General features: G+C 42.4%; 2 protein-coding genes across 6 annotated transcripts in view; one reads left to right on the top strand and one right to left on the bottom strand.

Annotated features, from left to right (window-relative positions):
• The window catches only part of STAMBPL1 (STAM binding protein like 1), a 74,693-nt gene extending 48,101 nt beyond the window's left edge, over positions 1–26,592 (top strand). For 4 of the 5 annotated variants that reach the window (XR_001378876.3, XR_011437108.1, XR_011437104.1 and 1 more), the window contains 3 exons: positions 17,392–17,537; positions 18,679–18,728; positions 25,330–26,592. Coding sequence is in view for 1 of the 5 variants with exons in the window: in XM_070262386.1 (XP_070118487.1) it covers positions 17,392–17,409 (18 nt within the window). In the remaining 4 variants the exon portion in view is untranslated. Of the gene's footprint in view, positions 1–17,391; positions 18,040–18,678; positions 18,729–25,329 lie in introns of those variants that run through there. The other variant, XM_070262386.1, reaches the window with a different exon arrangement.
• Positions 10,219–27,170, bottom strand: ACTA2 (actin alpha 2, smooth muscle). The gene is made up of 9 exons (XM_001503035.7): positions 26,910–27,170; positions 22,766–22,920; positions 21,259–21,387; positions 18,430–18,540; positions 16,393–16,477; positions 15,853–16,014; positions 14,187–14,378; positions 12,794–12,975; positions 10,219–10,508 (listed from the first exon to the last, which is right to left on the bottom strand). The coding sequence occupies exons 2-9, from the start codon at positions 22,892–22,894 to the stop codon at positions 10,365–10,367; spliced, it is 1,134 nt and encodes a 377-aa protein (XP_001503085.1). The 5' UTR covers positions 22,895–22,920; positions 26,910–27,170; the 3' UTR covers positions 10,219–10,364.
• Positions 27,171–27,222: the final 52 nt, after the last annotated feature.

The raw sequence follows: 27,222 nt of genomic DNA, 5'->3' as shown, positions 1-27,222 counted from the left end.
ATCAAGTGAACATCATGTTCAGCTAAAAGCAGATCATAATAAACCCTGGACTTGACTAACTGATTGTTTAATTTCTCTGTAGACAATTTAAATGCTAATCAATAAGGTTAAACAAATAGATTTTGAGTTGACAGAAACATTGGGACATTTCCAATGATCCTATAGTGGGTACTTTCAAAGGAGGTAAAGACTGAAACGTATAGGGAAGTCCCTAGGAAATCAAATGCATGCTCTGCCACCCTAGACATTGCCAGTGAGGTGGGCACAGGAAGGCATTAGAAAAAACAGCCTGGCATCCCAGCAAGCTCGCTGATTTGCCCAGGTTTCAAAGGAGCCTGTGTAAAAGCTGGAATGCAGGCACTAAGTCCAAAAGCAATTCTGAGAAATGGATAAAAATTAGCAACTAAAAAATAACAGAAGATTGACTAGGAATTGTCAGATGACAAAAATAAAACAATTTAGTAATGAGTTTGATGTCCTTTTTTTCAAGGGAAAACAATCCATGAACTGGGGGTGTACAGAGCCTCCCAGGCAGCAAGCACTCTTCCTCAGGATGTTTGGGCAAAAGCGAGTTTTATAGAGCCTTAGAAGAGGCAACACGGAAACAAGAAGATCGGGGATTTTCTTATAAGGTTAGCAGGTTTCTAGGGTAAGGTGAGCTAAAACTGAGTTGGAGATTGTGATTGGTGTACGTTAGGTTTCATTGACAGGTGTTTACCATAAGTGCAGGATACCATTAGGTTGCCATTTGTGATGTGGGCCAGGCCACTGGGGCAGCTTCCATTTTGTGGGTCCCGACATATGAATTAACTTTATCAGAATTAACATAGCTTCTCTGGGAACAATTCATAGCTCATATTTCTATTTTATTAATAGGTAGGTGCATTACTCTGCAGATCAGAAAGATGGTGCAGGTATGCTTAGAAGCAGGACAGCAGAGTCTTACGTTCTGCAGTCAGAGAAACTTGGGTCCAAGTTCCTGCTCTGCCATGTACAAGACAATGCTTTATGACAGCATGAAAACCAGAATACAAGAAGCTAGTAGCAGGGCAATTTCTAGGATATGGGTCTTTCCTTACTCTAGCTTAGCTTTGCTCTCCTTTCCAACATTTAAATTTCCATCTCCAGCCGTCTTCCCCTGAATCTTCAGTTTCTTCCCTGACAGGATCAAGCTAACCCGATCTAACCTTCTCTCTTTCCAATCTCTTGTGTATGCCAACCACAGCTTTCCCAGACTTTGCTTTCCTCCTGGCATTATATCTGAGTTGCCAAAATGACCTTGTCTGCATGTGCTAGCATCCATTTTTAAGTTCACTGATTTTTGTATTCCAAGAAGGGCTGTTCCCTGTTCTCTGAGCTTGAATGAGATAACATCCCTCCCCTATTCTCTAATACTGACATCGTGCCACCCAGAGCCTGCTCCACTTCTCATTCTTGAAGCACCACCCTGTGGGCCGCTCCATCACTTGTCTCTGCCTTATGACAACTTATAGGCTTGGAAAATTCAGATCCAAGACTCCAGAAGTAGAGCTTGGCTTGCCTTAGGCATGGGGACCTGGTTCTACAACCACCACCAGCTAAAGGCAAACTAACCTTACAAGGCTGGCTCCACAGACAACCCACTTTTCTCTGAGTGATGCTGTCCTCAGCTTCTTAGTATGTAAGGACACCATGATATTCTGACATACTTGATCAAAGGAAAAGATTATATAATTTATCCAAGTAAAAATGACAAGTGGTACTAGAATAGTTGAGAAATGAGTGATATTCTCAACAGAGAAATCAAAGATACAGTAGAGGACCAAGAGGATATAAAATGAGAGGTATCTGATGAAAAAACTGTGGCTATTGAATGGTGCCTACAGATAGAAAGGACTCATTTGAAAGCCTAGAACATTTAGCTTCTTAGATTTCTGTAAAGAATAGAAAGAGCGGCTATGAGTATGTAAACCCAATTATATGCCTTCTGAGTTGCAAATTAGAAGAGAACTAATTTTTCATTAAAAAGATATATTGTATCCCCTAAAAGAGTGGGGCATTTTCGACACTTTCATTTCCTTGCAAGGAGAAGCACAATCTCAGGCCTGAGGTGAAGTTTGAGAAGGTGTTCTTGAAGGGGACGTGACTTCCTTATTGCCAAGTACAAACCCAATTAACCAGATTTCCCAGAAGGACCTTGTCACAGTGCTGAAGGACCCTTGGAATCAGCAAACCAGCGACATGCCCTTGCCTGGCAGAATGAGTCCTGAGGCTCTATCTGAAAGAAGAATATTGGAAATGTAGCCACACCGTTGAGGGATGGGCTGGCCAGGAGGGAGAGCCCATGCCAGCCACCCTGGAGGCCTGTGTGAGTGTGTGTGTGCATGTGTGGCTGAGTGCATGACCACTGGTGTTCCTTGAATGAGCTTCCTTTGGAAGATCTCATTCACAGCAGGCAGAACAGCTCCCTCTTTTGAATATTCCAGAGCCCCATTTGCCACTTCCTTTCTCCTAAGGCAAAGATAGTTCTTCATTTCTTTTCAGATTGGTGTTTCTGTAGAAAATGAACCAATTAAGACTGAGCTTCCTGTTCTTTAATGCTAGTCAGTTTGTACTCAGTGCCTGGCACCTCGTAGTACATCTCATGGGCTGAATTGTCTTCCCCCAAAATTCATATGTTAAAGTTCTAACCTCCAGTACCTCAGAATGTGACTGTATTTGGAGATAGAACTTTAAAGAGTTAATCAAGTTAAAATGAGACCATTAGAGTGGGCTCTAACCCAACTGATATCTTTATAAGAAGAAGAGGTTAGGACACAGACATAGAGGGAAGCCCTGAGAAGACACAGGGAGAAGATGGCCATCTACAAGGAAAGAAATCTCAGAAGAACCCAAACCTCCTGACACCTTGATCTCTGACTTGCAGCCTCCACAACTGTGAGAAAATAAATTTCTGTTGTTTAAGCCACCCAATCTGCAGTGTTTTGTTGGGCAACTCTAGAAGACTAATACAATTCTCAATTAATATTTATTAAAGTTGTTGTTTGTTTTTTCTCTTACAGACTGAATAAAAATCAAGTTCTTTGTTGTCACGCGTAATCATTCTCTTTTCCACAGACCTTGTCAATTATAGTAGAGTAAACCAGGATGTCTGTGGATTATTCTCAGCTTCTGAAATTGTTCCTGGTTTCTTTTGAGTAGAATCTTGCTTGTGGAAAAATTGGCTTTTTTTCTTTGTTTGATATATAATGTCACTTAAGGCTACATCCTAGAATTGTTTCAGTATTTTTCCCCCCCAATTCATTCAATGCCGCAGCCATGTGGGTTGTTCCGGGGACTGTATTATTACAACAATTTGGCCTTAGATTGAGGTTTATGTTGCGAAACCAGCTACAGTGGGCCCAAATGTGGAAAGCAGATGTTTCTTTTCTGGCATATCTTGCATAATTATCTAACAAGAGAATGTCTCTGTGAAGAGGATGCTTGAGAAATGTCATGTTTTTGGCAAGGATCAAGGAAGAAAAGTAAACTTTCAGCTCCTCATTCTTCTTAGAAGAATTTTACTTGTTATTGTGAAGACAACAAGTATGCAAAGAACTCTTCTCTGTTCCTTTAAGAAACTTGTTTCCTTTTCTAGTGTCTTGGCTCTTCATGAGGCAAAAATATTCCTTGGGGACAGCTGACAAAAACTTTATTTAGTAGCTCTTAGAGATTCATCATACTGGGGTTAAAGAAGACTTTTTAAAAAAAATTTTCAAAAGGCGTGTCTTAGTCAGTTTGGGCTGCTATGACAAAAATACCATAAACTGGATGGCTTAAACAAGAAACATTTATTTCTTACAGTTCTGGAGGCTGGAAGCCCGAGACCAGGGTACCAGCATGGTTGGGTTTGGGGCGAGAACTCTCTTCCTGGTTTGCAGACAGCTGCCTTCTTGCTGTGTCTTCACGCGGTGGAGAGAGAGATCATCTCTAGTGTCTCTCGTTCTAAGGGCACCAATCTTGTCATCAGGGCCCCTCTCTCATGACCTAATCATCTCCCAAAGCCTCACCTCCAAATACCATCACATTGGGGATTAGGCTGCAACATAGAAATCTTGGGGGAGACACAAATATTCAATGCATAGGAAAGCGAGTGCCCCCAAGCTAACTTTTTTGTGCATTTGCAGTGCTGTGTGGAAGCTCTGTTGTACATCTCCTGAGATCCCATAGGTACCATATTAAAAAGTACCACTCAAGTGAGAATGTGAATAACTGTTATTAGATTCCCTCTGACCTGGTGTTAAAATGCCTTCAAATAGATTTAAGGAATTACTCATTAAGAGGATAGTTTTCAAAAAGAATTGCCAATTGATTAAGTCACACTCGGTATTAGATTCCAACTTATGGAAGAACAAACTTCTTGAAAAGAAAGGGTTGGTTTTTTTTTAAATTAAAGAAATATATTTTTATCTTTATACTGTTTTATAATTATGCTTTTAATTTTATAATGCTTTTATGATTAAAGGAATTTAATAAAATCCATGTTCATGGATATGTTTGAATAATCAATGAAGAGCTAGAGAAATGGAAAAGATGAAGAAAATCCAAGAAAAAGAACATTGTTTAGAAAGGAAACTAGTTACACTCTTCAGATCTGTCACCGTGGCTTCCCAGAATTCAGGGTGGGGTTGAGGGAGGCAGAGGATGAGGGAGAGAGAACGGAAAACCAGAGAAGGACTCTGGGGGAGGGAGGGTCGAGGGAGAGTATTGTGGACTGGCTTTATTTGTTTGTTTGAAGTAAATGCCTTGGGCATTATCTAGACCAAAAGACATTCTGAAACCAAATGGAGATAATTCGTTTTGTTATTGTTGTTTTACCTCCATCAAGGAGGATCACCTAAACATCTGCATCAGTAAAGAAGAGTTGACTGTGAAACATTAAAACTGTTGACTCAAATTAGTCACTTTCGGGTGAGTCCCTGATGAACTGACGGAGTGAGTGGTGAATCTGTATTCTTAAGTCTGAAGAGGACGTTGAAACTTCCTCTCTGCAGTTTTTCCAGGAGAGAAAGCGTTTATAGGTTGTTCAAAACATAAGGTCCATTATCTTTCGTCCTAAAATAAAGGCTGAAGAACAAGGAAAGCAAAATGAACAGTTCGAAGACATTTGCTCTATTCCTGACTTTGGGCAAAGTTTCCGTAACTACAGAAATGAGGGGTGTGAATTAACTGATTTAGCAGGTTCCTTGCAGGGATAAACTGTGTACTTATCGAAGTTTTTTCCAGAGCACTATATTATTTTTAATTGTTTAATTTATTATTTTTTTATTTTTATTTTTTTTGCTGAGGAAGAGTCGCCCTGAGCTAACGTCTGTGCCAGTCTTCCTCTACTTTTTATGTGGGTTACCACCACAGCATGGCTGACAAGTGGTGCAGGTCTGTGCCCAGCATCCAAACCACAAACCTGGGCTGCTGAAGCGGAGTGCACCAAGCTTAACCACCATGCCACGGGTCTAGCCCCTAATTTTACTTTTAAAGAATAATTTATTGAGGTGAAATTTACATAACATAAAATTAACCATTTTAAAGTGAACAATTTGGTGACATTTAGTACATTCACAATGTTGTGCAACTACCATTTCTATCTAGTTCCAAAACATTCCCCTTACTCCAAAGTGAAAACCTTTACCCATTAAGCCATTTTTCCTCATCCCCCTCCCCTGGCAACCATCAATCTGCATTCTGTCTCTATAGTTTATCTATTCTGGATATTTCATAGAATTATAAAATATGTAAATGTTTGTGTGTGGCTTCTTTCACTTATTAGAACATTTTTTAAAAGTTTGTCCACATTGTACCATGTATGAGTATGCCATTCCTTTTCATGGCTGACTAATATTTCATTATATATATTTACCACAATTTGTTCATCCATTCATCCCATGCTAGACATGTGGGCTGTTTTCACCTTTTGGTTATTGTGAATAGTGTTGCTAGGAACATGCATGTACATGTACTTGTTTGAGTATCTGTTTTCAATTCTTTTGGATATATATTTAGCAGTGGAATTGCAGGGTCACATGGTAATTCTGTGTTTAACTTTTTGAGGAACTGTCAAACTGTTTTCCACAGCAGCTGAACCATTTGACCTTCCCACCAGCAATGTGCAAGGGTTCCGATTCCTCCACATCCTTGCCAACACTTATTATTTTTCATTATTATAGCCATCCTAGTCTGTGTGAAGTGGTATCTCATTATGGTTTTGACAGCAATATGTTATTAAGTTAATTCTTTAAAAGTCAACTTTTAATAATAAAATCAGAGTGGACAGTGAAGACGCCTGAGGGTTCTAGAACCCACGCCCATCAATCTCTTATTGTTGTGGGACACCAGTCCCGGGCCTCTGTCAAGTTCATTGGAACCATGTTCAGAAGCAGAATTTTATTTTATCAAGGGGGTCAACTCTTTTGACTGGGTAGGATTAGAAATACAGGAGCGAGAACAACCAATGAGAGCCACCAGCAATAGCACTCAAAATATTACTTTTGCTTTCATTCAACTCAATGGTTTATGCATTCTTAAGGGAGAATGGTGCATCAGAACATCTATCTGAAATCACAAACTTTTTTTTTAAGAAGTAGTAGTAGTTACAAATTTGAAGGATACGATTCACCTGCTTAATATACTTTTGCCTAAGTAGATGATGCCATTTTGGCCATTTCTTAAGGAGTTTCAGGTTGTAGTATATGCAGAGATCTAAAGAGGGGAGGAAATAATTAATCCAATGAAAGGACAGAGAAATAAAGTCCAAAACTAAATGTGGAGAGAAAGAAAACAAAAGGCATGATCTAAGAAGAATATGAATAGAAGATGTTTTGATTTGGTGTGTCTACAATGCCACATATTTTTCTCCAAGGATAGGAATCTGCTTAAGGACACTTGAGCTCTAGGCCTCTGGAAAACTGTCATTGACGACACCATGTCAGAGCTGTTTCATCAGTGGTTTCCTTTGAAGATAATATTTGCTTCAAAACCAATCAGGCAAATTGTAATCATTTACATTCCTTTCACTTTTAAGGGGCATGAAGTTACTACAAGAAGAACATTCTAGAATAGCTCTAGCCATCAGGAATAAATTAGAGTGAGAGGTGGTAGCTTTGGGGCGTTCATTTCCCAGATGCATTTCTAAAAAGGGGATAAAGAATTTAATTAGCCTTCAAGAAGAAATGCTCAGGAATGGCAAATGAATCAGATATCAAATTTCTCATGGAAAATAGCCTTAATTGCTTGTAATTTGGTGTCTGATTTCAAGACAGATGTTTCACAGAGAGAATGTTATGAACTCTACTTTGGAAAATGGTCAAGTCATAGCCACACTTCTAAAGTCTGTGTGTGGCCCAGTTCTGTGGGATTCTCTTTTCTGCATGTGCAGGGCACTCTCCCATCGCTGGGCCTCTGCCTGGAGCACATTCCCTGTACACTTCCTCTTCTCCAGCCTCACTGTCCCTTTTCATTTTTTCCCTAGTTAACTCATTTTTTGAGCCTCTGCTTAAGCACTACCTCCTCAGAGAGGCCTCCTCTGAGCTATAAGAGCCCGTACCTCATATATTTCCACTTTTGTAGTCCTCACAAGGCACCGTGGCTCCTTGTTTACTTCCATCTTCCATGCTAGACTGTAAATTCTATTCGGGCAAGCTTGTTCTCTTTTTATCAGTAAGTGCCCTTCAAACGTTACCTGAATTGACTTGGCTCTCCCAGGAATAAACCTTGCTTAAACATCTGGTTTCATATTTCTGATGTGGAAGAACCACGTCCCTGGCTGTCCCATTTCCTTCTCTTTTTTCGGTCATATCTTCTTGAATAAGCTTAGTTGCAGCGATGGCTTCTGGTCAGACCGTGAGTGCATTGGCCCAGACAGCCTCCTCTCTCCCTGGAATTGCGAATTCTTCTGCAGGCTGTTCTGTGTTGGAAATCCTACTAAAGAGACAGAAGCTCAGCCTGACTGCACAAATGATGCCACACTGACAACAGAGAATTGTTTGTTTGTTTAAAAAGTAGATAATGCTTCCTCCTCTCTCACATCTGCTCACAGCAAAGCCTGCATGGTGTGGATTAATGTTATTAGAAACCCATGTTGTCTTCAGGGCTTGCATAAGCCGATCGTGGGAAAATTGGTGTCATGGAAGAAGAGTATTAGAGTTTGGTTTGCTGTTAGGGGAAAGAAGAGGATTCAGGAGGCAGCAAGACCCGGATGTTGCTGGTTTTATCTCCTCTGGAGATTCATGTGAGGCTAATCAATGAGACAGCCGCTTGTCCAACCCTTCAAGTCCCTGGGCACCTTGCGGAATCAAGGGGAGGAGTTAATGATCTATGACTGGAAGAAGGTGCTTAGGTGCTGCAGCTGGATGCTCACAAGGAAGCAACATTCCGTGGGTAGTTCTGGTTTTTCTGATTTTTGCCTCTGGCCATGCGTGTTTCGAATTCTTTGAGACTATTTCAAGCACCTATTCCTGTACCAGAGAGATTGCGCCCTCTGGTGGTAAAAGCGAAGTACAACAGACTTGTTTTAATTTTAAACTCAATACTGATAATGGGGAATGGTTGGCGATTTTTGCCTAAATTATGAAAGTGATCTGTTTGCAAATATCTATACACTAATCCTTAAGTTTAAGTCTAGAATGTCCTTGCCTGGCAAGCATAAATTTGCAACTGGAAAATGTCCCTCAATCATAGCATGTGACAGGGATTTTCAAATTTTGATGTGCAAAAGAATCACCAGAGAAATTTGATTAAAACTGAAATTCTCAGCCTCAGCTCCAGAAGTTCTAGTTCAGCAGGCTTTGGATACTGCCCAGGAATACTCCCATTTAAAACGAGCCCCCAATGAGGGTGACCTGTGTGGCCTGTTCTTTGGGAAATGCTGGTCTGATGGCTAGGAGTATGGACTTGGAACCAAGTTCAAGTTCCCCCTCTGCCAGTCGTATGGCATTGGGTATATTCCTTAACCACTCATTGCCTCAGCTCGTCCATCTGTAAAAAGGCAATAAGAATACTGACTCCATTGGGTAGGATAAGATGAGATCCTAATATAAACAGCGTGGTACAGGATCTGGTCATGACAGGCACCCAGCACATGCCAACTCTTATTATTGGTAGTGTTAATCTTAATTAGCTGCAAGTTGCAGGGCCAGAAAAGACCAGAGGAAGCTTAGATTTTCTGGACCAAACAGGCATTAAATCCTGGGCCACAAGTTCTCCGCAGTGAGATGCAGCCATGGATAGAGACCCCTGTCTCCCCAGGATGGCCAGTAACTGCGGACCTCACTCAGAGCTTTACATACAGGAGGACAAGCAGCACCCAGCCGGGGGGCTGCCAAGGATGCTAAACAGCCTGGGCAGAAAAGTGCTTTGAGACTAAGGCCCTTAAAGGCAGGGAAAGTGTTTTTATACATCTTCGTACCTCCCAGGCCAGATGGGTAAAGGAGAAGGTGGAGTTGACAGCTCCCCTACATAATGGTATTAAGAGAACAACTGCTGTTTCTTCATCTATAGAATGGGCATGATAATACTACTTTCCCCACATTGTGCTGAAGAACAAATGAGAGAGGATATGTTTAAAACCCTCAGTACGATAGTCGACACCACTGGTCCTTGGAAAGTATTGTTATCTTTCCCATCCCTTCAGATGTGAATTTATCTGTAGGATCCTTTTGAAAGATAGATATTGATCAGAAGGGAAACAGATGATCCAGATGTGTAATGAGATTTTAGAGCAGTGTTTCTTAATGATTTTTAAAACTCTGTTTTTCCCCCGATTAACTTAAAAGTCATATCTTCTTTTAATATACATTTATTAAGTTTAATATGTTTATGTATAAAAAGTCATATATGTGTGTATGTATAATAAATGTGTGTGTGTGTATGTGTGTGTGTACAGGCTACCAGTATTGAGGTTGTGAGAGCAAAGTAAAACAATGACTGGCATGTTATGAAGTCCTAGGCCAGTGTGGATTATTCCTATCGATACACTTTAATCCATGTTTATATTTATCTCCTGTGTATCTTCAAATTCTTCCCACTTACAGCATTTAGCTGAGCTTCCCGCGTTAATGTGATTCCAGCCCCACCTGGGAAACATGCACATCCTTGTGTGGCCTGTCCTCGGCTGCACCACTAGAGGGAGCCACTCTGTAACGGGTGAGGTCAACCTAACAGAAATGCGTGATCAGCCGGGTGCTGATCAGAGGCCAAGGCTATAGGTTACCGGTGACATAGTTCAGATTTATTAAAAAACACATGGGTAACGAGTCAGAGCTTTGGCTAGCAATGGTTTGGAAAAGAACTGAAGGCATTATTCCACAAAACATTCACAGTTGCGTGCTAGAGACAGAGAGCGGGGAAGTGTTTTAGAAGCATTTGCGGTGGACAATGGAGGGCCCGGCTTCGTCGTACTCCTGTTTGCTGATCCACATCTGCTGGAAGGTGGACAGAGAGGCCAGGATGGAGCCGCCAATCCAGACAGAGTATTTGCGCTCGGGTGGGGCAATGATCTGTGGGTCAGGATGAGAAAGAAGGGCCTTTAGTGCACTAGGACAGGGCCTGGGCGTTCTGCCATGGTCCAGACTTGGTGACCTGGTTGAAGTCTCATGGACAGCAGGGTCAGTCTTGGCTGTTAGATGCCTACCCCTACCTGTACCCCTAACCTTACCCGTACCCCTACCCCTATCCCTGACCCTACTCCTACCCCTAACCCTATCCCTCACCCTACTCCTACCCCTAGCCCAAGAGGGTGTGAATAGCTTGTGGATTTGGAGATTCTTCACTGAGCATATTTGTTTTTCTGGCTTCCTTTACGCCACCTATTCCAAAGCATGTGTAATACCTCTCCTGCGTTCAGTCTACTATGGGGCAAACTGAAAGTTGGCCCCAAATCCTGCATGGCCTCCACTTAAGAGCCCCCAAAATAACTACAGCTGAGCAATTCCAAATTCCACTCCAGACTTGGATATTGTGTAGAAATGAATATGAACACTTCAGCTCACAGACAAGGTGTTTCTGAAACCACGGTGAAAGGGTTTAATTTCTATTTACTCCCCAAGCTCTGGTTGCACATTTATCTTTAATACAAGTAGCTGACACTTACTGAACACTTACAGTGTACCAGACACTGTGCTGAGCATTTTACATGTATTGTCTCATTTAACTCCCATACCTACTTTGAAGAGTAAATATTAAATTACTGCCGTGTTTCATACAAGGAAACAGAGACTGAGAGATTTAGGTAGCTGGCCTTGGTCACACTGCTTGCGTACATGTCAGACCCACTATTCAAACCAGGATCTCTTCCAGGTGTTTTTTGTTTGTTTGTTTCATTTGTTTTGTTTTAGAGGTAACCTTTTTATTTGGGGATAATTTTAGATTTACAGAAAAGTTGTAAAGATCGTGCAGAGAGTTCCTGTAGACCCCTCATCCAGTTTGAATTTCCCCTAATGTCATCATCTTACTGTCCCAGGTTTTTAATGGTTTCCTCTCACCACACTGGAACCAAAGTTCCACATTCATTTCTAAACAAGAGTCTAGTTTGGAGCACTAGAAACTACCCAACTTTAGCTAGAGCCTCTCTTTGTAATATGCCCCCCACCTAGGTTGGCTTTGTAGGGGAGTCCAGCAGCTGGTTTCATCTCTCTCCCTGCAGTGTGGGGGGAAGCAGGGGGAAGAGCCAACCAGAGGGGCATCCAAGAAACAGAGGTCCTCAGAACCGGTCTCTCTCCTCTCACCTGCAGACTGTGAGAGTCTATGCTGCAGAGAGCGAGCGTGCTTCAGGCTTGCGCTCTTTTATGTTGCATACCGCTTCCAAAAAAGAAAAGGGAGTGCAAATAGCAGAGAACTTGTTTGAACTCTTCTCCTGTGTGTGATCTGCACCCAGATTGCCCCTTTTCTGGCTCCCTGTGACATGTGCCTGCATGGCCTTCTGATGTCAGAGAGTGATAATAGCCTTTGAGAAGTCACCAGCCACATGTAAGTTGCCGCCAAAGAATGATTTCCATTTAATCTCTGAGTTCCCTGGATTGGGACTCAAAACTCACACAATAGAGGAGTCTTGGGTGGTTTAGGGACTGAGCTTGGTCGTCCTGGAGTCATTCTGTGCTTTTGAGCACTTGTGTCAAAAGGTGTGCCACACAGAGAGATGAAGATAACATTCTAATTCCTGGCTACTGAGACATGGTCACGTTTAGTAGTGGAAGAAGAGTCTATTCTATTGAATCTACAGGGTTTAAACCTCTTCAGAAGTATACCTGACTTGTCTGATTTTTTTTAACGTCCTATACTATATATAATGTTCTATACTATGCTATCTATACTAGACATTCTATTTTTGTGATGAGGAAAAATAACAAAATGTATATTTTAAAAAGGTATGATGAAGGTTAATTGGATTTATTGAGTGGATCATTTCGCACTATATGCAAATATTGGATCATTGTGTTGTACATCTGAAACTAATATGTCAATTATATCTCAATTAAAAAATAAAAAGATATGTGCACATGGGGAGCTCTGTTGACCTTGACTGCAGCTGCTGAAAATAGCTGATAGACAGGGATATGTGTAGATTAAATCTTTTACAAAAATAATTCAGCTTCTCTTATGAACTGGATTGACTTATATCCTATAAGGTATGGAACTGTGGACTGGTGCCCACCGCCTAGCCCTAGAACCCGTGAGCAGATATGACTAAGATGTGGCCTCTGAAGGAAGAGTCCTTCACGTCACATCTGGTGGTAAGGTTGGCACTGCCAGCAGCCTAGCCACGGGGTCTGTCACCGAAACATACCTTGATCTTCATGGTGCTGGGCGCAAGGGCCGTGATCTCCTTCTGCATGCGGTCAGCAATGCCGGGGTACATGGTGGTGCCCCCGGAGAGGACGTTGTTAGCATAGAGATCCTTCCTGATGTCAATATCGCACTTCATGATGCTGTTGTAGGTGGTTTCATGGATGCCAGCAGATTCCATCCCTGGAAAAGAGATACGGGCCATGGTCCTTGGGCAGTGGGTAAAACCCAGGTTAGACACAGAAGACCTGCATGAGCAAGTGGAAGATTTTACACTGGACTGAGGCTAGGCGGGCATAGTAATCTAGGAACCTCCCATCTGAAAGACCAAAAGTTCCTTGTAATGCTTGTAAAGGTCCCTGTCCTCCCACCTCTTGTCCAGTGAGGAAGCCCTGCTGCAACATCTCCATGGAGTGGGGGTCTATGACATCACATCACTGATTTTTAATAGACTCACTACTGTGTGTATGGTCCAAAAAAGGGGTAAAGCCTTTGGGCTCCCTGCAGAAGGTCCAAAACTGAGCCAGTGTCGCAGCCATCACTCAGAACTCTCCCAATCTCCCTTCAGCTGCTGCCTTGTTCTCACCCCTCAGAGCGAGATGGTGCTGAATCATCAGAAAAGCGCTTCATCCTATTTGGACAAAGACTCATTTTTCTTCAATCTTGATAAGACTTTTTTTGTCTGAACTTTTTGTTAATTTCCGATATGGATCTTTTGATAAGAACTTCTAGGTGGCCCTTCATCTTTTGCAGTGCTGTGATATAATAATAATAGTAACAATAATAATATCTAATTATTAATTATCAACAATATCTGATAATTATAGAGTGCTCATTTTGGCCAGGCACTGGCCCAAGTGCTCCACACATATCTCTGGTAATTCTCAGAGCCACCCTATGACACAGGTACTCTTACAGTCCTCATTTTACAGGTGAGGACAGTGAAAACCCAGGCTCACCCCTCCCAGAGCCTACCCTCTGTGAACAACTGTGCTAACCTCTCTCCCAAGATCAATGCTAATGTAGGAACAGGCTCTTCCATTTCTCTCTCCCCATACCATTCCCAAACTCTCAGCATTCAGCACAACCTTCGCATCCATCCAGTGGCTCCACTGTGTCCTAAGCACAGACGATATCTGATCTTTCACCATGCACCACGTGCCAAGAATGCTTTTGGCTTGGCTACAACATAGTGTTTTCTCAGAAGGAAAACTCTTTTCTTGGCTTCCTTAAGTCTTCTTACTCTTTCCCTTGCCTTGGTTTAGAAATGCATTTGGTCTTGTGGCCCCTGTTGCACATTCCCACATGCAGAAGGGTGCTGGTTGCCAAGGGCTCGTTGGATATGGGAGAATGGGGTGGTGTCCCCTTCCCAGGAATGGGGTGTTGGTGCCTACCGATGAAAGATGGCTGGAACAGGGTCTCTGGGCATCGGAAGCGCTCGTTCCCAATGGTGATCACCTGCCCATCAGGCAGCTCATAGCTCTTCTCCAGGGAGGAGGAGGACGCGGCAGTGGCCATCTCATTTTCAAAGTCCAGAGCTACATAGCACAGTTTCTCCTTGATGTCCCGGACAATCTCACGCTCAGCTGTCAAGATACAAACATTAGGGTTTGCACAAGCAGTAAAAATCCACCTGCCCTACTCCAATCTCTCCCACAATACAAGCTCCTTCAAAAAAGTGTGTAAATTCATTATTCTGTGACCCCAAATCCATGATGGGGATTAAGTTATAGGTCCACTAGGGAACCGCTCTGTTCCTAACAGAGTGCCTCACTCATGGAACACCTTTAGTAAACATTGTCTGGAAAATGCATGACAGGAGTAAAATGAGCTAGCTAAAGAAAGGGACAGAGCAGGAAATCCTTCTGTACATTAATTGTTTTTGCAGAATTAACTAATCACTGTCTTTATCACTGTTTTATAACAGTTTGTTATATTGGTTTTTCAGTTTTTCAGGATGGCTTATGCTGAAGCAGCCCCTTAGGGGTCGCCACAGTTTTCAAAAAGCTCCAGAGATCCATGTTGATTAACCCAGGTAGATTCTAGCTCAAACTCTTGGCACATTTATCACCTTCCAGAAAGAGGCAGGCCCTGGCTCAGGACCAGTCCTAGTCTAGAAGGCTCTTGTGATGCATGGAAGAAGTGGGCAGGCAGATACCTTTCAAATCCTGTACCCTTAAGTTCTAAACTATTAGTTCCATCTGGGCCTCTGGGAATTTTTTGGAAGTGTCTTGGGATTCTTTGTAGGGAGCAGAGGAGGAACAGAATTAATTCAATTCCCTACTCCAAAAGGAGCCTTTAACATCTTCAGGGCTCAAACTTGGAGGCTAGAAAGCCCCAGGCATGTCCAGAAGCCTAAACATTTGACCAATTGGTGAGGTGTGGGTAGGCAGCTAGGGCCACAGACACTGAGGATGTCCCGATGTCTCTAGTGATGTCTGACTCTGCCTCTTGTGGATGGAGACTGGGAGGCATCAGTTTGGAGTCTGAAGACACAGGTATCACTGCCTGCTGGGATGGTATCAGTAACAGCTAACATTTACTGGATGCTTACTTTTTGCTTATTCCATGTGCATTATCTCATTTAATACTCACAACAATCATCTGAGAAAGGAACTATGATTACCCTCATTCTCCAGATGAAGAGACTATGCCTTAACGAGGTTAGATAACTTGTCCAAGGCCACACGGCTATCACGTGGCAGAATTGGGACCCAAGCCCTGTCTAGATGTCTCCAAATACTGCCCATCACCATGCCATTCTATCTTCAGTCTCTGCACTCTCTCTTGTGAGTGGAGAGGATTAAAAAAGTTTCAAATAATACAACTGTGACTAGCTCAGAATACCAGACAGTTATAATGTTCTCAAGGAAACATTATAAGCATTTTGCAATTTCACATAGCAAAAAAGCTATGCTTCGCTCTGGGCAATACAGTCAGGCCTTGCCATCTGCAAGGCTCCCTCCCATAGTTTCCTTGGATAGTCGCTATGGTCCTGTAAATTACTGTGAAGAACACACTGTCCCTAAACCCCCTTCCCTTTATTTCCATGGGCCTCACCGGTAGTCACAAAGGAGTAGCCACGCTCAGTTAGGATCTTCATGAGGTAGTCAGTGAGATCTCGGCCAGCCAGGTCCAGACGCATGATGGCGTGGGGCAGGGCATAGCCTTCATAGATGGGCACGTTGTGGGTGACACCATCTCCAGAGTCCAGCACAATGCCTGGAGGACAGTTGGGCATGACAAAACTTATCCATGGCAGCCAGCCTGTTGTCACTTGCTGGTGTAGTAGAAGGGGAATTTCTAAGCCTCCTACTTGAAAGGGAGGAAGGAAGGCATTTGATAGGATAGGGGAGGTGGGCCAGGGTTTGGGAAAGATGAAAAAAGGAAAGAACAGGAAGAGAGGAGGAACGGAAAAACCCTTGCTGGAAATACGAACTTAAGAGCTTGTTTTTAAAGATGAGAAGACCTTTTAGGGCTGGGAATAGCCCTGTCAATTCTAACTAACCCCCGTGCATCACGACCCACATGTTTATAAACATCAACTCCCGTAACTGATGGTGTATTCAGGAGAGTTTCCCTTTCTTCCCACACACCTACCAGTTGTACGTCCAGAGGCGTAGAGGGACAGCACCGCCTGAATAGCCACATACATGGCCGGGACGTTGAAAGTCTCAAACATAATCTGCAAAGCAATCCAAAGAGCTAAGTTAGTGATCTGCCAGTTTTACCAAGAATGTTCAAGAGAGCTTGCCTTGTGGATGAACGCGAATGGGCTCGCCTGGTTCTGTGCAGAGGAGACTAAGGCAAAGTAGATCCAGGACAGACAGCCCTGGCCACTGGAAGAGGAGAATGAAGGTGTGAGCGAAGAGACCAACGTACCGGTGACCTGACAGCATGGGGAAAGGAAAGGGCAGTGTGCACACGTGACTGGCCAGGCATAAGGGGGTCTAGCTTCTGGCTCTTGCCCTGGCTCTGACTTGAATGTGGCCTGGGGAAATTCACCAAACGACTAGCTGACTAATGCGGGCTTCATTCCAGGGCTCTCAACTGTACACGGAGGAGGAGTTTGGACTAGATGAGCTCTGGGGCTCTTCCAGTGTGAACAGTGTAGGATTTACTAACAATATCAGAGCCAAAAGAAAAAGAAAAGGCAACACCCACGTTTTGACTTCTCTGCTATAAAGAGAGAGACCTTTTAAACCTGAAGCTTTGATTGATTGTGATTCACCCAATTCTGTGATTTGCCTGAGGTTCCACGTAATCTTTTCTGCTTTTTTATTTAGTTGCTGGGTCAATGCCAGCCCTAGAATGTGAGGCCACCCTGGGGTGCAGTGGAAGGGGCCCTGATTCCCGGAAGACAAGAACTGCCTGCTGGTAACAGGACCACGTATGAATGCCAGTGCACCAGCTCAGGCAGTCCAGAGATAAGACTAGAACCAGAACCCCTCCAGGTGACTCAGGAGAAGTTTGTGCACACTGAGATGCCCACAGGCTTCCATTTCTCCATCTGCAGAACCCTTCCTGGTCTATTCACCAGAATGCCCCACATCATTTGCTAGAGAGTCATAATTCCCAACTATTTTTCTACCTTCACAGTATTCACAAGAACAATAAGGCACATCTGAAACAGCATCTCTTGCTGCATGGAGTGATTCCCAGGCACACGGATGTTCCCCTGTGGAGAATAACAGCTAGTGTGTTGGTGTAAGCACCGAGAGCTCTTCTGAGGAAAAGGCGCTGCAGTATGTATATTTATCCTTTTCCAAGGCCAAAACATCCTGGGTCGATTCCAGGCTCTGCCACTTCTAGCCGTGTGACCTTGGGACAACACCTAATGTATTTGAGCCTCCATTTCTTCATTTATATAATCAGGATAATAATAGCTTCTGCTTCACATTGTTAAGATTTAAAGAGACAATACATGTAAAATACTTAGCCCAGGATTTAACCAGAGCAAGCATGAAATTGACATTAGATATTTTTATTTGACAGCTCATCCAAACTGGAAACCTTGTCTGGCAGGTAGAATGGATGGTCTCCTGCTATAGGTCTTTGAGCTTCAGACAAGTCACAGTAATGACAAGGATAACTATGATTCGTTGAATATTTATTACACCAGACATCATGATATACATTTAACATTTTGTCTCATTAATCTTCACGTCAATCCTTTGAAAAATAACAGTACTAGTATTACTCCCGATGTGTAGACAAAGAAACTGAGGCTCTGAGAAATTAAGTGGATTTCAGGTCACATGGCTGAGAAGTGACAGATCCAGTTTTCAAACCTAGATCTGTCTGACTCCAGAACCCAAATTCCCCACTGTGTTACCTGCGTTTTGAAATGACTTCTCCTTAGAAGTTTTTAACCTAAACATATGTCACCTTTTCAACTAAATCTTTTAAATTTCCTATTGCTCTTGGAGCCAAGGGGCAGTTCCTGCAGGAAGGATGTGAATCCCATCAAGATATTCCTTTGGAATCCTTTGTCCTTTGGAATCCCCAAGTTTCTGGAAAGTTGTCAGTCTGTGAGTCTACTGCTAGGGTGGGCCTTCTCTCTGCTGTCCTTCATAGCCGCTTTCAAACAGGACTTTTCCAAACCCAAAAGTGCTGGGTCCTGGAATGGGTATTTACCTGGGTCATTTTCTCCCTGTTGGCCTTGGGGTTCAGGGGTGCCTCGGTGAGCAGGGTTGGATGCTCTTCAGGGGCAACACGAAGCTCATTGTAGAAAGAGTGGTGCCAGATCTATCGGGGAACCAAGGAGAAAAACGATGTGATGACGGGAGGGCACTGCAGACCCCAGAAAGGGACCAGAATGAGCTAAATAAAACCAGGACCACATAAAGTGTTACAAGTACTCATGATGTGTTCACATTTTTACAGATGCTGAGATTGAAGCTCAAGTGAATAATTTACCCAAGGGTTCACATCTGGTAAGTGACTGAGGAAAAACCCAAACCCAGATCTATGAGGCAGGATGGTATGTATAGTGGTTAAAGGCACAGCCTCTGGGAGTCAAACCTGGTTTCAAATCCCAGCTCAACCACTTCTTGGTTGTGTGAGCTTAGGCAAATTTTAACCCTTCTCAGCTCCAGTCTCACCATCAGTAATATGAAAATAGCTAGTACATCTTTGTGAGAATTAAATGAGGTAACCCTAGAGTTACTATCCAGCTCAATGCCTGGCCTGAGTGAACGTTATTATTATTCACTGTATCTTCTTTACCCCTTACTTCCATTTTAGTTAGTATTCATGGGGAAATGATTTCGTTTAGCAGGTAAAGGACAAATGAATGATACGTGAATGGATGAATGAAGCGGACCTGAAAACCTAGTTGCCATTTTTAATACTTTTAGGGAACTCTCCCTCTGCAGGGTATGCTAAGAGGACAGGTCTCCCTGCCTCTTGCCTCCATCCCTTCAGTCCTCCTCCTTGCTCTCCAAGGCTGGGATAAGCCTGCCTCCACTGGTACCCTCTAGACCTTCCATTCATGGGCAGACACTTGGCCTTCAGGTGTTTCAAAAAAGCCAGCGCCTATTTATAGCATATTGTGTGAATGTACTTTGGACATAAGTGTGTTTGCTTCATGGTTGAGCGTCCTCTTTCATCCCTGGATGCCAAAAAGAACAATCGATTATAAAAAGCGCTAATTAATTGATTATTTTTAAAAGCAAGAAAATTCTCCACTAGCACCAGGAATATTAGATTCATCCAGAATTAAAACAAAACAAGTACTGCTGGTGAAAGTTTATAAATGAATAAAAGCAAGATGGACTTTAAAGACTCTTTATCTTGTTCCAGTTTCTTTGGTTTTGAATTTGTGGTTTCTAGAAAGGAAATGAGACTCCTGAAAGTTCTCCTTTGATGGAGTAAAAGCAGCAGAGTGCTCAAGAGATTCTGCCAGTCATATTATAGACTGCGGTTACTCTGAAACATCATTAGAAAAACAGCCAATTTCTCTCTCTCTCTCTCTCTCTTCTCTATCTCTCCAGAAGACACTTGGAATTTAAATTTTAGAAATGATGAAATGCTTTATTCGTTCCAAGGATCTTTCTCCAGGCACATACATTCCAAGGTGCTGCCAGCTCCATGGAGAAACTCTTAAAGAGCGTTTTCTCACTGCTATTAATATCGTCTCCTTGAGACCGGCCGGGTGGCGCAGCAGTTAAGTTCGCAGGTTCCACTTCTTGCCGGCCCGGGGTTCGTGGGTTCGGATCCCGGGTGGGGACATGGCACCGCTTGGCAAAAGCCATGCTGTGGTAGGCATCCCACGTATAAAATAGAGGAAGATGGGCATAGATGTTAGCTCAGGGCCAGTCTATAAAATAGAGGAAGATGGGCATAGATGTTAGCTCAGGGCCAGTCTTCCTCAGCAAAAAGAGGAAGATTGGCAGTAGTTAGCTCAGGGCTAATCTTCCTCAAAAAAAAAAAGATAAAAAAAAACTTCTCCTCAATGCAAACTGCAGTCTTACCAAATCCAGAATCTTAAACTAAGCAAACCCAATGAAATGCAATTTTTTTAGAGAAGCAGATGTTTCATCATTACTGATAAATTCCAATTCCAGCAAAACTATATTCTTTTAAACTGGTAATATTGCACATGTGTGTGCATGTGTGTAGGGAGCTGATAGATAATTAAAAGTCCAGATGTTGTTCCAGTACATTTTGCTGCATTTTTAAAAATTCATGCCATTTTTCTCATTAGCCCTTCTGCTTTTTGTCTGATCATTTGTGTTTCTGTGATGCCAACATCCTAGGATTTAACTCTTCTCATTAGTTCTTTGACATGAGTCTGGGAGATAAAGACTTCACTTAAGGCAACACAGAGACATCCTTCTTTAAAACATTTATTCTAAAACTTTTGTCAGTTGCTTGTGCTTCAGTATGTTGAGGGACATTCCAGAATGTACCAAATCCACAATGTCACAGCCCCTTTTGCTATAGCGAAACTAGGGTTTTTTTTGTTTTTGTTTTTGTTGACATTCTGGATAGGTTAACGAAAAGCTTTCAAGAATGGGTGAGATAAAGGAACACCCAGCCCTTCAAGTCTTCAGCCATATGGCACTGAGAGGGACAACCATGCAGCCTCTGATGAGAACAAAAGGGGGGATTATTCTCCTGGTTGTGGCTCATACAATGTTTGTCCTGGTGGGGGGGTGGTGGGTAATCCAATTGACTGAGCCATAGTATATTCATTCCAACCACTGGCAAAAGACTACTGTTCTCAACTCCAGAACTGTCTCCCTCTAATTGGTTTATAAACCTTATTAGGCAAGGGATTTGTTTTTTTAAGGAAAGGTTTCAGGATTTCTTTTTCAGTTAGTGATAGTCTAGAATAAACATTAGCTAGGCAAAGTAAAATTGAGCAATGTGAGCCAGTTATTTTCCCCAGCAGGAGCTAGATGTTTTGAACCAGCGGCCACAGGACATATGCATCTCAACCTTCAGGGAACCTTCGGGTACCTTTTCCATGTCATCCCAGTTGGTGATGATGCCATGTTCTATCGGGTACTTCAAGGTCAGGATTCCTCTTTTGCTTTGTGCTTCATCACCCACATAGCTGTCTTTTTGTCCCATTCCCACCATCACCCCCTGAAAAGGTTCAAGACATAATGAGTCAGTCTTTCCCAGAATTCGTGAATTCATTCAATCCTATCATAAAGGGTTAAGTCACTGAGCTGGGAAGTTCCTCTTTCGGTACCAGCAACAATGTGCTGAGTCACTATGCTCTTAAACAACACCCCTCAGGCCTGAATGAGTCTACAAGTAGCCCAGAACCCTGTGGGTAAGGCAACTTTACACTGTGTGTTTATCTTCTGTCTTCCTTGATGAGCTCTGTTAGGGCAGAGATTGAGTTTGTCTTGTTCCCCACTATAACAAATTGCCTGGCACATATTTGGCACTCGGTAATTATTTGTTGAATGGATGTATGAAGTTTGACTTATTAGTTAAATGGCATTTTGCCTCTTATAAATCCTTTAAACTGCACTTTTAAAGTTGTCAGCTACCCAAGAGTATGTTGTTTTCTAACTATTATAAGCAAATGCATTATATTTACAAATGACCCCTCAGTGCTTGATTTCTAATGGATAAATCAATACCAGTCAACATTAAAACATCTGCCCAAACTAGTCAGATGTATTTTTTTTAATTATTAAGATGAAGCTTAAAAAAATAAAATAAGGAGAATTCTCATTCCTGGGTTTTGTATTGCACCGGGGTGACAATTTTAGAATTGCAAAACAGTCGTGGCTACTAATAGATCCATAAGATAGTGGCTTGTGCAAACTATTTCTATTGCATACAGTTCAACAAGGAGACAGAGTAAGTTCACTGGAGGAAGCTTGTAGTATTTGTTCTTGGGAATATATGCCAAATTGAGAGCCATAAACATCAATCACATAGGCTCAATGCGCGAAATACATTTCTGATGTGATGGAGAATTTCTGAGATGAAATTCTCAGTTTTTGCTATGTGGCTGCCACCAACATTTTGTTTATATGTAACATTACGTAAAATTACCATGGGGCTTTCCAGATGTATTTCATTGACAGCTAGCATTACATAAAATTACATTTGGTAACAGAGCTGGTTTCATCGAACATTGAGTTCTATGAGAGCGAGTGACCTGGGTTCTTTGTTTAGTTTCTTTCCAAAGAATAGCTATGGTATACAGCAGGTAACTCATAAGTATTTCTGATAATGAGGAGGATTATATTTAGAAAAACAGAACTTAAGAAAAAGGGGCATACTTATATCTGATAGATACCCACCAGATAGTCTGTCTACATCATATATGAAATTGGCACTTCCTTCTAGATATCAATCATCAGAGGTGTATTTTTAGCAAGTTTATATAATTTCTGGGCAGAGAGCAAAAGATAATCTGTGGATACCCAGGGACACACAGACATTGAGGGACCTAATCTGTAGCACTATTTCTCTCTGTTCCAATCACAATTTTGCTCACCTGATGTCTGGGACGTCCCACGATAGATGGGAAAACAGCCCTGGGAGCATCGTCCCCAGCAAAGCCAGCCTTACAAAGCCCGGAGCCATTGTCACACACCAGGGCAGTGCTGTCCTCTTCTTCACACATCTTGGCTGGAGCAGCTTCACAGGGTCCTACAGGGAACAGGGAGGAAGCAGCCCCAACTGTAATTCAGTACTCATGGCATTTACCCGACCACTCCCACCTTCCAAGCTGAGTTGGGTCCCTCCTCTATACTCCTAGAACACTCTCCACTAACCTTTATCTAATATAGCATTTATCTCAAAGTACTTGAACTAGACTGTAAGCTTTTTATAAGCCAAAACTCTGACTTTCATGTTCATACAACTGGCTTCTACCACAGTAGCTGGCACGTCACCTGTACCATTAAGGACTTAAAAGATTGACTAAGCAAGTGAGTGAATGAAGAGCTGTAGAGCAAAGATAGGAAGATCAGACTGTGAGACCAGACCTTCACAAGGACAAGTCACTTGTCATATGTTAAAGAAGTTTCTGGAATTTGCCCTCTGTATTGACCCAAAGTCACATTTTTCTAGATATGTTATAACTTTTTAAAATTTTTTCAAAAAGGTAAATTTTGAGGGATGGGCAGCATGTGAAAATTTGGAACTGTTGAAAAGTTTAATATAAAATATTTAAAAGAAAAATCTCTTTTAGATCCTGAGAACTTTTATTTTACCCTTTGAAAAACATTAGAACAGATCAAAACTTTCTAAGAAGGTGCTTTAAATTTAGGGGCTGCTGTTATTTTCCATTAATAAAAATCACTGCCAACTTGAAAGTCCAACAAGCCAGAGTGAGTCCAATAAATTACACATCATGAGGTAGAAAACTTTGCTGCCATCAAGAAAGATAAATAAAAGGATAAGCTAAAGGCATATTCTTATGTAAGAATAATAGGTGAGAGAAAGTAACATTGTGTGATCCCATTAAAAATGTGTTTTTATGCAATGCAAAAAGATTTATCATATTTACCAAGATGTTGATGGGGGTTATTTTGAAGTGGTAGGTGTTGTAGATGTTTTTAATTATCCTACCTGGTTTCTGTATTATTTTCTAAATTTCCTAAGTTGAGCATGTATTCTTTTAGAAATAAAACAATATTTTAAATGTCTCACTCTTAAGTTTGGGTCCAATGACAAAATTTGAAAGGCTGGAGCAAAAGCAACAACTTACAGATTTGGGAAATTGAAGGCCTAGTCAAGAACATTTTGATCCAACACCCTCATTTTTGTAAATGAGAAAACCCAGGGGAAGCGATTTGCTCAAGGTCGCATAGCCTTAGAGGCGGAGTTGAACCAGAAATCAGGTCCCCTTGGCTTTCAATCCAGATTCCCTTCCATTTTTCCAAGCAGGATTAGGTGGAAATAGATATCTGGTAAAGAGAGGGCCACCCATAGTTTTCCGCCTGACTTTAGATCTTAGGATTTCACGTTGAGGAAGATTCTTCTAAGCTGGTGAATTCCTTGTACACCCAGACCTGTTTTTAAAAGGAAACACTTTTAAGGAAATTTGTGGTAAGTAAGAAAAGAATAAAAGCGATTACAGTTGGCGTTCTGCCAGACCGTTCCCATGAAATCAATGCTGCATCTTTCCAGATGCCTAGAACTTCCCTAGCAGTGCCTCCGCAGCATAAGCCTTGCCAAAGAACGTGAACCGCAGCTGAGATGATAGAGTTTAAAATCCATCTACTATTGTAGAGGACATCTACTATTGTCTGCAACTGACAAACAAGGAAATCAAGACTCAAGAAGTTGAAGTGACTTGTCCAAGATCCCGACACTGGGAAAGTCAGGGAACAAAGGTCACAGAGCACAATGACTACAAGCTTGGACTCTTAAGTCAGACTGCCTGGATTTCAGTTTGAATTTCACCACTTAGAAGCTGTGTGACTCAGTAAGTTATTTAACATCTCTAAATCACAGTTTCCTTATTTATTTAAAAAAAGCAATAATATTGGTGCATACCACATAGAGTTCTTATGAGCATTAGGTTTTTTAAAAAGCATTTAAAATAATTTATAGTGGTGTATACGTTATGAGTTCTCAATAAATGCTAGTTTTAAAATTACTATTATTAAAATCATTATGTGATGATTATCATTATCCAGATCTTTTTATTCCTGGTCTTTGCTTCCTTTCCACACTGCCTCCAAGCTTAGTACAGAAACCCTCAACTTGTGGATTCCACTTGTAGAAATGGAAAATGGGGGGCTGGCCCCGTGGCCGAGTGGTTAAGTTTGCGCGCTCCGCTGCAGGCGGCCCAGTGTTTCGTCGGTTCGAATCCTGGGCGCGGACATGGCACTGCTCGTCAGACCACGCTGAGGCAGCGTCCCACATGCCACAACTAGAGGAACCCACAATGAAGAATACACAACTATGTACCGGGGGGCTTTGGGGAGAAAAAGGAAAAAATAAAATCTTTAAAAAAAAAAAAAAAAAAAAAAAAAAAAAAAAAGAAATGGAAAATGGGACTTATAAATGCTTGTTCTTTTCTTTCCCACCCATCTCTTCCCCTTCCAGACACTGAATTCTGTTTGGCATTCGTGTGATTTGGCTTCCTTCCTAGCAGATTTGAAGCTGGAAGAGAGGTGAAAACTGTAAGGGAAACAAGATAGAAGAAACAGTAAGAGTCTGAGGCATGTGTCAGAGGCGGCCAGCACCGAGAGCAGCAGGCTGTCTGTGGATGCGCCAAGCAGACTGTCCAAACCAAAAGTAAAAGCTGAAAAGAGGATAAAATATTTGGCATTAGAACGTTCTGAAGAGGCGACAGTGTGGTCATCATGAATACACATGTCCTTAATAACCCTTTTGTTGGGGAGGGAGTGTTTGGGTGGAGTGTTTGAATATACTGCAGAAAAAGTAGGCTGACCCTCGGCATCAGCACGCGTGCAGGAAAAAATCTCAAAATTCAGTGAACGTATTTTTATTTGGCAAAGATGTCCACGAGGAATTTTATAATCTTTAAAACGAGCACTGTGATTAGAGAAGAAATCTCTATGCCCTCGGAAAGGAGCTGGCTCTGTGGTTTACAACTCTTACCAAACCTGAATGAGCAGCTCGGTTTGGAGCAGAGCATTTCCTAATTAGGTAAAACACACTCAAATGTCTGCTTTTGGAACTGCACCCGGGTCAAGGGGTTTGCTCCAACCACTCGAGTGCATCTTGTGCCAAAAATGACTAGTTAGTGGGAGGGGAGCGGGGAGAGAACATTGCAGTTCCCAGCTCCTTGGTCTTGAAACACAAACCATATTTAGTCATGAATCACAAATCGAAGGAGAATCTCAGTGTGAAAACTCTAGTCCGAGTTGAAGCTGCCAAGCCCTGATTTACAGCAAAGATCAGCCTAGGGTGGCAGGGCTGTCCACAGTCCCGCCTGCCTCACCAGGCTGAGAGAAACGCAAACCAGACATCCCGTAGGCTGAGACACAAACAGCTGTCAGATGCACACTCTGCTGCCTCCTTCCTATTCACAGAGAAAGATTCAGTTGGTTTCCTGCTGCGCTCTGCTGCAAGCAATCAACCACCGACCGACTGCAATGCACATCCTCAAGTGTAGCTCACAGAAGACACTACCAATTAGAGCCAAGGGAACTCGATGCAAATACACAGATAGCCAGTGTCAAAAACCAGGCAACTCGCCTCTGGTTGCTTCTAAAATCTGCTTCCAGACACCTTCGCTGCACCAAAAGTACAGTCCAATTTAAAACCCCCACATCAAATCAGAACCACAAATACTGAAGTTTTCAGTGCCTAAATATAAATAAATGTATAACTTACTACAAACAGCTAAGCTGCCTCCTTGAACTGCGCTTCAAGATTTGGGCTGTTGGTTCAGTATAAACAGATTTTACGGGTAACAGACATAGATTTCAGCCCATCTTCCTCTCCCCTTCCTCCCCGACACCAAGCTGCATCTTAGCCTTGTTTTTAATATTAAATATTTAGGGCTGATATGTACAATCGTTTTAGTAGTATAATCTTCATTCAAAAATTTCAGAGTCGTGAGCCCAGCCAAATTCCCGTAGACGACGCTGTATTACGCTGAGTAAGATCAGAGCCGCTGGATCTGTAAATCACATCCCTGGGCCTGTGCCACTTACCCTGTCAGTGCTCTGCTGGGCTTCTCCGCTCTGGGTGGTGTTCAGGGAAGCTGAATTCTGAAGGGTTATATAGCCCCTTGGTCTGCTCCCCTCCCACTTGCTTCCCAAACAAGGAACAAAGACTGACTTGAGCCCGTCGTTCAGTCTAACACAACCATATAGGGACCTCAGCACAAAACTCTCTAATCTGGGTGGCCGGAGGCCTGGGTCTCTTCCACTGCATTCCACTGCTCTGCTCATGAAACAGGAGGCAGCTCAGCTGCCTTGGGAGATAAACACCCCAAGCCTTCAGAACAACTGCTGAAATGGCCAA

The sequence above is a fragment of the Equus caballus genome, chromosome 1 (assembly GCF_041296265.1).
Source record: "Equus caballus isolate H_3958 breed thoroughbred chromosome 1, TB-T2T, whole genome shotgun sequence".
NCBI lineage: Eukaryota > Metazoa > Chordata > Mammalia > Perissodactyla > Equidae > Equus > Equus caballus.
Note: the sequence above shows the minus strand (reverse complement) of the source record. Positions and strands in the feature narration are given on the sequence as shown.

Excerpts from the sequence above, each read along its gene's own strand:
- ACTA2 (XM_001503035.7), bottom strand. The coding sequence starts at position 22,894 with ATGTGTGAAGAAGAGGACAGCACTGCCCTGGTGTGTGACAATGGCTCC. Across the intron at positions 21,388-22,765 it reads TGGGACGTCCCAGACATCAG|GGGGTGATGGTGGGAATGGG; the intron begins GTGAGCAAAATT and ends GAACCTTTTCAG. Across the intron at positions 10,509-12,793 it reads CCAGCACCATGAAGATCAAG|ATCATTGCCCCACCCGAGCG; the intron begins GTATGTTTCGGT and ends CCTGACCCACAG.